General features: G+C 38.4%; 1 protein-coding gene across 1 annotated transcript; it reads right to left on the bottom strand.

The window, feature by feature from the left end:
• Positions 1-206: 206 nt before the first annotated feature.
• Positions 207-11503, bottom strand: LOC111232581 (integrin alpha-6-like). The gene is made up of 20 exons (XM_022760165.1): positions 11328-11503; positions 9849-9954; positions 9492-9762; positions 9251-9370; positions 8881-9094; positions 7718-7914; positions 6437-6525; positions 6199-6326; positions 6022-6095; positions 5322-5467; positions 3984-4130; positions 3716-3837; positions 3452-3608; positions 2843-2926; positions 2682-2761; positions 2504-2578; positions 2310-2412; positions 2046-2222; positions 1141-1245; positions 207-287 (listed from the first exon to the last, which is right to left on the bottom strand). The coding sequence occupies exons 1-20, from the start codon at positions 11501-11503 to the stop codon at positions 207-209; spliced, it is 2652 nt and encodes an 883-aa protein (XP_022615886.1).
• Positions 11504-12085: the final 582 nt, after the last annotated feature.

Genomic DNA, 12085 nt, shown 5'->3' with positions numbered 1-12085 from the left:
TATTTCAGTTGTACCTTTACGATGAGTTAATTGCAGTTACAGTAATTTTTTTTTTTTTTTTTTTTTAAGTTCTGCATCAAGCATGTCCCTGCAAATCACTTATGATCATGTAATTCTGCAGTAGTAGTAGATAGAGAATATCAACTTCTTGTGATCATGACAAGTGTCTCATACCACTGAAGCATCAGGACGCTCTGTGTCTCCTTTTAGCCTTTTAGAGGAGCAGTCTCTGGATCTTTATTGTATGAGGGCTTCTTGTTATGTGCGAGACAGTTGATACATTCATGCTGACAAGGATAGAAAATAAAGGATAATCAGTACATGTGCTGTGGCATGGGGCGTGCTCTCATAACTCACAGAACATCATATGTCTTTTATACAATAACGTATAGTATACAAAATCTGTATTTCTACTTAAAGCTGTTAAGTTCATGAAAAATGACAATATTTAAAGGGGCTATTTGTAAGATACAAGATGCTTTCCACCGCAGCTCTTGGTGAGTAAAGGAATGAAGTTTGGTGCTGAAGTTACAACATTTCTTCTAGACTGATAAGTATAACTGATAATGATATACTGATAAGCTATGTACGCTATGTAGCAATAGCAAAAGTTACAAATAGCTGGAGTAGCACTAATATTTTGCCAGTTATTCTTGCACAGTTGGTTTACCAGAATTTTAAATAAACAAACAAAAAAAAAATATTACAGATTAATTTAATTTATTACCTTCCACATTAAGTAGCCAAAAACCGCCAACAATAGGAGCAAAACAACGACTGTTAAGAAGATTATCCACCAGGCAACTTTGGTGAAGTATTCAGCCTTTTTCTCAAAAAACACTGTCAGTTTTACCTGTGGACAGCAATGTCATTTTAGTGTGGGAATCTCAAAACACAGTAACAAGTTAACATTAAGCAAACTATAAATTACCAATATAACTTAAGATACAAAGATTTCAGGTTGTAGATTGCAGGATTACAAGATCGTGTGTTTTTCCCATTGGTTACATAAATGTGAATGAAATTAACATCACCCTGCAAATTTAAATCATTGTCTAAGCCCAGAGGGGAGATAAAATGTGTAAAAACAAAAATCTGCCAAAGTAATTCAGCAAATTGTTTTATCACTCATGTTTTTACCTTTGTCTCAGGCTTCTCCGGTTTAAGTCCAATATTCTCTGGAGAGTTGTTTAAACTGAGGGTGGCATCCACAACAATGTCAAGATAATTCAAAGAGCTGTAATCCTAAATGGGAGAGGCATAATAAATGAGTGAGTAGTCTCATGCTTTATACTTCTGATTAATGATAGGAAGGCTTCAGCCAACAAAGTAAGCCACAAAAAACTAAAGGTCGCTTGGAATATTTGTTGGAAACAAGATCCTAAAGCAACTAAACTGAGGCTTTTTCATCACTGTTATCTGTCAGAGCTGATGCATTTCATACATACGGGAGGAGTTATTTTGTAGAAATTGTGTAACCTCAGTAAAAGTGGTGTTCCAGAGTTGTGAATGCAGAACCATCACTGTAGTACTGTCCAGACCAAGCAGAGGGCAGCGTATCTCCACACACTTTAGTCCATCTGAGCAGGTCTGAGGAGGACAGCAACAGGCCTGGGATTACACTCGACATCTGACAAATTCACAAATAACTAGATGCTGATGTCTTCTTGACTCCTAACTCTCTTGACCTGCCCTTTCCTCTGACCAGACCCTTGAACGGCTAAGTTTTTAACCATGCTAGTGACATGGCTCTAGAGATGGAATTGTTGATCTCAAAATGAACACAGACATTCAAATCCCCCAGAGAATAAAGTTGTAGTTTCTGTGTGGATCTAATAATTCCTTACCAAGGTTTTGTATTTCCTACTTGTTGGAAGAAATGAAAGAAACCCGTCAGTAGAGAGGGCTTCATATTCAGCTTCACGTCTTTTCCTCGAGGGATCATGCCAACCCTTGATATCAAACATTACCAAGTTACAGGGGTGGTTTACAGGCATTCCTTACGTTTTCAACAATAAAACAAAATGTAGAGAGGAATTTATTACCTTCACATGTTTAAGTGGATTGATTTCGTTTACAGGCGAGCAGGAGACAGACTGTACGCCTTCACTGGTGATCTGAGTCAGGTACAGAAGCCATTTTCCTACAACGTTCTCTTTTGGCCAGTAGATGTTTAGTGAAGCATTGGCGAAAGATTTGAGTGGTCTGCCCAAATTCATTATCTGAAAAATAGAAACTAAACGGTGTCCTTGAACGTGTTTGTGTGAAAATTTTTTTTTAATTTAAGGTAGCAACATATGGCGTCTCACCCTAAATTCATATCGAACTGGGGTTCCAATTTCATCCACTGATTTTATGGCACTTTCACCAATCAAGGTTTTGCCAAGTGACACTTGGGATGGCCTGGCTAGTCTAAAAACAAACAAACAAAAACAGACCATCATATACTATATTTGACATATTCATTGATCAGTCCAAGGCATTTAATACAATCACTACCAACCCATATACTTGCAGCTCCAGCTCAAAAACCACTTTGGCTAATGCCTCGACTGGTTGTATGGTCTGCACACTTGTCCTATATGAAATAAATAACAAAACCTGTTTATTCATAATCATGTTCAGCCCACTCATCAATAACTGGTGCCAGATTTTCTCTCCAATCTCCTCAGTCCACTCACGTCTCAAGTTGCATGGTGACGTTGATGTCTTTTGTACTCAGGGAAATGCTGGACGTTGTGAGTATGACATAAAACGTAACCTGAGGGCAACAAAAGAGTCATCAGGCAGAACATGCAGGTTGGTAATCCACACGTAGAGTAAACTGAACTATACTACTCACTTCAGCATCTCTTTGGAGTGGGTTTCCCAGTTCACAGTCTACTACTGTTCCTTTGGCATTGGCTGTACATTTCACTTGTGTTTCCTATAGATAAAAATATACATTTGGCATATGCACATAAACCAAAGGTATATACAGTATACAAATAAAAAACAAATTAATTTGACTGTACTGGAATAAAAACAGAAAATGTTTAGGTCATCCAGACGAAGACGTGCTGTATTCTTGATACACAGTACACACCATATACTCATTGTTTTCTTTATGAAAAATGAAAAAAAATTTATTTAACATAATTCAATTTATCTTGTCTTTTTGAGAATTGTTTCTACAAGCTTTTAGTTTCCTCTTTCTCCTACACAAGTTTTACTTTACTTTAAATTCATGTGTATCTGAGTTGCATGAAAAAGTGTACATGTTGGTAAAAGTGTGTTTGTATTTGTGTGAATGACTTTGAGTGTATATATCAAATCTTTTATAATAATTATAGTCTTCTGTGCAAACATATAAAAAATAAGCTCTTCTGTCATTGGCTGATATTTCATAGTAACCACACTAGTCAATGTTTTTGCTCATTTTTCTTCCACTACAAAGTCATTGTATACTCACTGCTGCTGTACCGTAAACAATAGAGGAGTAATGAAGAGAATCTGGGAGCAAGATGATTGAGTGACTCTGGTGTGCGTCATCACCGTTTCTGTTAGTCACGGTGACCTCTAAGGCTATGTCTTCATCAGAGGGAGTGATGACTGCTACACCATCCTCTCTAGAGACATGACATAACCCAGGATGAGAATAGATTTTGAGTTTAGCTTTCAATCACACGAATTGTTTTTGAGTTTGGTTACTTTTGGTTTACCTTGTTTGTCTTACCTGGATAGTGACTTGAAAACATCTTGATCATTTTGTGTTTTTCTGGAACAGAACTTGTATTGTAACTCTAGGTTACTTTGGCAAATGTTGTCGCTGCCACAGCCCTTGTTTATTAGGACGATCTGTGAAAAACAACAGAGGAGGAATTGCTTATTAAAACTTAGCTCAGCCTGGTCTCCCAAACAAATTGACACATTTCTGAAGTGTTAAAATTAAATTCACAAAACTTTGGTGACAAACACTAACAGATGGGCACACACATTCGTACCTCTGAGACATTGCTCTTCTTCTGGTAGAGGTTGAGGACAGGAGTTATGTTGGACAGATATGCACTCGTCCTGGTTGTCTGACTGGGACTCCACAGGGATACTGACACAGACACGGGGATTCTGTGCAGCCTGTCCATGATATCACGCTGAAACGTAAGAGTTTTACTTTGGTTTAATGTGTGCTGTCTGGTGTTTAACGAGAGGCCCATAATTAAATTTTTTTGTTTTTTAATACCTTTATTTTTTTCTTAATAAAATTGTAATTTTTAAACGTTTCACCAAGTGCTACACATATTCAGAACCAGCATATCCTCAGTTAATAATAAATGCCACTCAATAAAGACTTCAGTACAGTATAATAGAGGTTAATTGCCCATATAAAAAAAACAGACCTTGAATTTTTTCTTATTTTATAGATAAAAACACTGTAAACCATAATAAAGAAGAAAAAAATCAACAAGTTCAATCAAGTTTCTATCTTTATCTGTTCATGAGATATACTCATTTTCTGGAGCAGTATAGCGTTTTGTGGCTGCTCTTTGAACAATCAGCTCCAAAGCCTCTGCTGCTCTAAATATCTGACTGGTCACATCCTTCTGTCTTTATTCTGTTACTTCAATAAACTGATCAACCTCTGCTCCCTTTGAGCTCAGAGTAAAACAGCACTACTCCCACGTCATCTGGATATACAGCCAAGGTAGGCCAAGCCTCTGAGACGCTGATTGGCTGTGACGTCACCCACTGGAGCCATTAGGAATGTCTGATTCAGTCACGTTACTCTAGACGTCACTGGCAAAGAATGCGGAAGAGAATCGATCAATTAAACACAGACAGAAAGCAGCAATGCGCCAGAAAAACGGTAAAACTGATCCAAATATTTCATAACTTTTAATGTTAGCATATCGATTGAAGTCAGTGACGCTCGCGGACAAACAGGGGCTTGACAGAAAGCGCTGATCGTCTAGTTTAAGTAGAAAAAAACCGGCACGTCTGTAGCTAAAAACGGTCGTGGAGCAGTGACTCTACAGACAACGTGAAATTTGGAAGCGTATACGCTCCCACGGGCCTAAGGGGGTTAAAGGACAATTGGCCATCTACACACTTTTTGTTGGACATAGTAGGGGAAACACAGGTGTTACCAATAACATTAAGAATGGCTATGTTCTATTCAAATGTCCCAATAAGTCATGACGTGTAACAGTGAGACAGCATGCACAATACCAGGACCCTGAAACTGATGCTAAATTAATTCCTTTCACTATTTACACCTGTTATTATTTCTTCTTTACTGTGACATGTCAAAATGTGTTGTGTGAAAAAAGCCAATGAGACAGTACCAGAAGTCGTAGCTCGGTGTCAGTGCAGATTGTTGTCCCCTGTCGTGCCAGCTCCAGTTTTCCTCGAGACGAACCCAGAAAGTCGACTCTGGGAGGAAGCCTCGCTTTCCTCTTCTCAGCATCAACCTCAAAGGTGTAGTTGAGCACTACAGTGGAAACATTTGAGATATTGATACTAAATTCACTGTTGCAACTACTACATCTACATTACTACACCATTGCTACTACTGCTACTAACTTGTACCCGCTGTTACTACTACTACAGTTACTGCCACTAAAACAACTACTTCCAAAATGATAAAGTTAAGTAAAGCAAGTAAAATTTGATGTATTTCTAAATTCTAAATTTCAGTTCAACTTTGAAAAACCTGAGCTTGAGTGTGACTGATTATCTTTTTTATAGATAGTCCTGTCTGGCATCAGCTTTGAAAACGTGTATGTTACATTGACATTAAATGCTACAAAATACAGGTGAACAACCTTAGATTCAACATGAAGAGTACTGAACTGACATTAAGGAGACTCACTCAGTTTGGGGTTGAACGATGCTGGATGTGCTGTGTAGGTAAAACACGCCTGAACTGCAAAATAACTTCACAGAAATTTGTACAAAGAAACCCTGGATCAAAAGCCAATAAGCCTGCAGTTAGATGATGTTATCATTTGTGTTGTAGTACATTTTACCATGTGTGTTTATCACACTGTTCCTTTGTGATGTCTATTTCACTTGGTGTCACCTGTAGAGAGTGGCTGACAGTGACCACTGGCCTTGCTCTGTAACAAAGGCAACAAAAATGACAGGTTATAGCTCTTGATTGAAACAGGCACCCGCTGGAAAAAACATTGTAAAGTGTTTGTGCTGTAGCTTTAAAATTACCTGTAAACAAAAACAGAATCTGAGAGAGATCCCACAGCCAAATCAGGGTACTGATTGCCGTCCACATCCAAGTTGCCAGACAGAGAATATCCAAAGAGATTAATTTTATTGGATCCTGATGAGAGTACCTGAAAGTAAGTCAAAATATGAGAATGTAATATCAAGGTCTGTTCTTGCTGTCAACCTATGTCAAACAATTTGAAAAGGTGTCCTTTCATAACTAATCCGACGACCTTACCTGTGCTGGCTTTTTGTGGATACCGTCTAATGAGCCACAGTAGAGATATACCTGACCTGAACCATCATATGGTGCCCCCACAGCAATATCTGTCATAAATTAGAGTTGAGTAGTTTATCAGTGATCCCAAAATGTCCTTAAAGTCTCGATACATAGCGTGTGTGTGTTCTGAGAAGAAAGGAGGCTTCCTTCCTTCCTATAAATCAAATCATAAGCAATAAAATGCTCAATTGTACATCGCAGTACACTCACAAGTTTTGCTACTACAGCCTTACTTAGTATGGTATGACCAGTAGCGTATTGTATCAACTGTTAGCAAACTTTAAATGAATAATGCTTTATAACTCACTGCTTGTGCTACTGTTGTGTTTAGTTTTTACTATTGTCTTGTAGTTGCCACTTGTGTCACAGAGGTTGATGTTCAGTAAAAGTTACTTCAGGCCCTTTCCATCACTCAAAAAACCTGATAAGACCCGCTAACATCGGGGCTTTTGGCAGTAATGGAAAAGGTTGCAATCAGCATTCACACCCGGAGCTAATGACTCTGCAGTAGAAGCAAGTATTTATCGGCTCCGGCTCTGAACGGCATTGATGTAAACACAACACCCGGATGAACTCGCTAATTTTCACCCCTTTTCCTGCTGTAATGTCTCTCAGCTCACATAGACACTGTGGACATGCTTGTCACCTGCCCAGCATGTTGCTGTTAAACCAGAAACACTGCGGTTACACTGTGCTTTGAGATGAAAGAGTGAGCTGCAGCCCTAAAATTAGTTTTAAATATCTGTTTTATCACTGTTTCTCCACTGAGTGTGGGTGTGTGCTCTGTAAGTGCATGTGATGACATCAATTGGCTTTTATTAGCGGATTTACCTTTATATAAACACTTTTATACCTGCTAATTTTGGTGGCAAAAGGGTAATAGTCTCACTTTAAAGAACCAGTGTGTAGAATTCAGGGGAATCTATTGGCAGAACTAGAAATACTCTTAATTGTGTTTTCATTAGTGTATAATCACGTGGCACTAAGAACAGGTGTGTTTCTGTTAGCCTAGAATCAGCCCTCATATCACTCGCTCGGAAAGGGAGGGGTGTGAGGACAGGGATTCAGTTGGTTTCAACCTCAACACTAGATGTCACCAAATCCTACACACTGGTCCTTTTAAAGCGTCTCATAGAAAAAGTGAAAATTTTGTGTTTGAATTCAAAATGTGAATATTCTGACTTCCTAGTTGTTGTGCATAGTCAGTGTATGATGTATTTGATATAAAAATGTCACAACCTCCATAACCGTCTTGATTGATATCTCCTATGTTTTCCACTGCAAGGCCGAACATGGAGTCTTTATGTCCAAGGAGCTGTGTTGGAACAATATCCTCCCAGTTCTTTCCTTTGTTGTTGATATAGATGTAGACGGCTCCTCCAACCAAACCATCTTTGACAAAGAACTCTGGTGCTCCTACAGCAAGGTCCTCCCATCTGCACATACCAAGAGAATAACACAGTAACACAACAGCACACAATGGAAACAGGGAGCCATGTTTGTTTTGGCAGAATACTTGAGTAATGATATGAATTGCTTACTAAAGATTCTGTGATGTAAATTGTGTGACTGTGTGCACAATTCCCAATGCCAGCATGATGTAGAATGGCACTCAGTAGAGCGCATACCTCTGCCAAAGCCAAACATTTTCCTCCAACAGATCTGGATTATTTTGTGGATCTGCACCAAACTGTAAAAACTCAAAGATGTGAACATCATAAATCTTTCTGATTTGTTACATCCAGATCCATATATTAGTTCCTGAGAAATTGATGAAAATGTTGAAAAATGTCTATCTTGCAATGTTAAGGAAACTGATAAAAAAAAATTCCTGCATCCACCACTTTAACTCGATTGGCAGCAAAATTTAATGGGTTCTTGCCCCATGCCTCCACTAGGTTTGGTTCAGTACTTTTTATGTAATTCTGCTGACAAACGAACATGGGTGAAAACATAACATACGGACTGTTTGGCCTTGACGGAGGTATGAGTTCTAGGGTGCCAGAGGGAACAGAAGGAAAGGTCATTGCATGTATTACAAACTGGCTAATAGATGTTTGGGGTAAAAACTTCACATGTTGTGTGGAATGTGGTGCTAGAACAAAGCTCATGGAATGTCTAAAATAGAAAGTGTAGAGTATGTCATTCAGAGGACATGAATGTGGGCAGCAAGTTTTCATGGTAATCTGCCCATTAGATTTGTGTGTGTGCAAATGAAAATAAATTGCCAAGTTATATGGAAGGTCATCCATTATGATTGATAGATAGATAGATAGATAGATAGATCGATACTTCATTTACCTATTAATTATGTTAAAGACCATTATACTGCAGCAAGTTTTATGATGGTGATGCTGGTGCTTATAAAAGGCCATGGAGCCAAAAAAACATGAAGAACCTACCCGTCACCATTTAAATCAACCACTGCCACATCATAGCCAAAGGAGGAGGCCAGGCCTGGACCAGAGAGGACTAACTCCACAGACAAACTTCGCTTTGCCACAGGGTCTGCCTTAAGAAATGTCACCTGGCCGCTGTAGCCTCCACGGGGGGCTCCTGATACGATCGTCAGCTCACCCTTTCTGAACAGGGCCATACCAGAGTCAATGGAGAATCCTGGACAGCAAAGAAATGAAGTTGATTTATTGGAAAAGTTATACTTCATAAGAGGGAAAAGAGATCTACCTTATAGCATTTCATTAACCATCAGATTTATGAAGAAAGATGCAACTTTAAATACCCTAATTAATTCTGACTAGACTAGAAACTGACCCAGGTAGCTGTTTCTCTGGAGTGGAATGAGGTTTTTATTAAACAGGTCTATGTCCCCAGTTTCACGAGTATCTTCACTCAAGATGTCCAGGTTGTCCAAGAGCTCCAGTCGTACAATTCCTGTAAACAACATCACAGAACAAAACAGAATAACAGGAGCACAACATTTAACATTTTAGGTTGGAAAATATTTTTGCTGATGAAACGAACACCTGAACTCTAGCTGTGAATTTTATTCTACCTTTCCACTGATAAGCGCCAGGTGCTCCAAACAACAGTGATCTGTTGTCCCTTGCAAAAGATGCTCCATGACCCTGCTGGCAGTATGCAAACCACTCATGGTCCTTGCGACGTCTGGTTAGGTGCTCAGAATCACAAACTACCCTCCTCCATGTCCTCTCTTCCTTCCCAACCTTCAGGTCATCTCCTAAGAGATAACACTGACCCGTCACCAGACGAGGGACATTCACGCTTGGACTCGGGCTCCACTGCTGGTATCGATGAGCACAAGTCTTCAAGGGAAGGATGATGAAATGGCAAAAGCTGCTGAATAATTTATTCTATTCTGTATTATTTCAATGTGGAGTGTTTCGCTTACCATTACATTTTGACCAGGACCTTGGCTCATCACTCTAACTCCCATCCACTGGCCGTTTATGCCTTTACTATTGAGGAACTCTAGTAAAAGAAACAAGCTGAGCTCACTGTGTGGCCTCAATGTATAATTATAGTATAATTACATTGATTAGAGGAAGCACTCAGGTCCTGCTTTTACAATCCTACTTCGGTAAATGTACATAAGTATTTTCATATATTATCAAATGTATTAACTTTAGGGTCTAACTTTGTGTTCATATATAGTCAAGTCTTGTAGTGAACATGCAAGATGAACCACTGAATTCACTATGAGTATCATAGCAATCCCCCTTTACAACTAGTTGCTCAAAATATGAGCTAATGATAGCACCCAAATTCACACCTCTTCCACCCACAGTTATGGGATTAGGGTGTATCAAGCAAGGTTGTCATCAGGCTGTCTGTCTATTATTATATACACTGTTGCTCATGAAGTTGGAATAAAATATTTTTTAACTCTTTCCATGAAATGATTGTGACAATGTGATTTATTTCATTTCACCTGGGTAATTGGGACACATAATGTAATCATTGCACCTTGTCAAAAGTGATTACTGATGCATTTAAATAGGAATAAACTGAGTATTGTGTCTGAAAACAAAATTATTCCAACTTTATGGGCAACAGTGTATATATATATATATATATATATATATATATATATATGACATTATTACGTTGTTAATACTGACGCATCAATGCGTAAGCAGTGTCTTACTTCTGTAGTTGCTCAAGGTGGAGCCAGTTTTAAGTACTTAATGTATAGTTAGGTAGTGTAGTTCACTGGTTCCCACTCTAGGGGTCACAAGATTAATCTGGGGTGAGGGGAGAGGAAAGAAAAAAACTAAATTCTGCTAGAAAAATCTGAATTAATTTTTTGGACTTAAATTTTTGCTTTTTTGTGAAATATTGGATAATTTGACCTCTTCTAATTAAACAGGAGGGGGAAATCACTCTTTCTTGGAAGTGCTAACAACTCATCTTCATCTAAGTGTGACCCTATGTAGGCACTGTTTGTTTGTACAGGGCCACAAGCCAAAAAGTTTGGGAGACACCGGTTTAATCTATGACAATGCATTTTATTTTATAGTCTTATCATACAGTATGTTTAAGGTATCTTAATTTTATAAGAAACTGAAATATTACGACTTTACTTTCCACCACTGATCATATCACTTAAAAGATACTAGGATAACTCAAGCAATTTCAGTTAAAATAGGCAGACAAACCTTCACTTTCAAACTCAATGGGCTGGCAGCGCTCAGATGTTATAGTCAGATCACATCTGTAAACAACACCTGTAACATTCACCTGGTTCTGGTGTTTTGCTTGTGGAGCTCCAACCAGCAATCTGAGAGCAAATACCTCAAGTAGTAAGACACAGATACAGAATTTGCTTTCGTTTGCTCTCATTTAAATGGAATAACTCATTTTGACTCACAGGTTCTTTCTGGCAGGGCTCAGCTGCTGGTGAAAGGCAACAGAAAACCCAAACAAGCTTCCTGGATCTCCGTTTCTCTGCAACACATTCTCAGTGTCCAGGTTAAAAGCTGAAATATTAACGGTCTGGAAATACCAAACACTCCACAGATACACTATGTGCCAGTGCTTCGCCATTATTAAAATATGTAATCAGCTCTTTCACTGAGAGAATGTAAACCCTTATTGAAAAGGGCGGGTGCTGACAGGTGCTAACTGGCTCATTGTAGACACAGACAAATAAGGTGTGGTTGTGAGAAATGTAACAATACTGGACTGTTCAACTTTATGAGCTGATAACTGTAGTTAATATTAACCAATTCCTGCTTTGATGAAAGTCAAACATGAGACTTGGCCTCTGACCAAAAGTCTACTCTGCTGAGTGTGCGTTGATCGTTGATCATGGCTCAATATTTAGAAAATTACATCATGTTGCCTTCCACTGACTCTGCAAAAAGCAATGCAAAAGAGTAAACAAGCACATGACTGATTATCCTGAGAACGTGTCTGAAATTATGGTCTGAGATAACAATGAATGGGGCGCTGACAAAACAACTAAATGTAATTCAGAAAGGAAGCAGCAATAAAGATTATTAGACCTGCTTAATAGTCTTATATAAAGTTTTTATACTCAGTTTGCTGTTCATTTATTATTGTGATGATTTTATTTTATTACACAGGAAAGAGGATAATAAATAAAAAACTTTTCTTTATTTATAT

The sequence above is a fragment of the Seriola dumerili genome, unplaced genomic scaffold, assembly GCF_002260705.1.
Source record: "Seriola dumerili isolate Sdu_G_001 unplaced genomic scaffold, Sdu_1.0 BDQW01000331.1, whole genome shotgun sequence".
Lineage (NCBI taxonomy): Eukaryota > Metazoa > Chordata > Actinopteri > Carangiformes > Carangidae > Seriola > Seriola dumerili.
The sequence above is the reverse complement of the archived record's forward strand: the minus strand, read 5'-3'. Positions and strand labels throughout refer to the sequence as shown.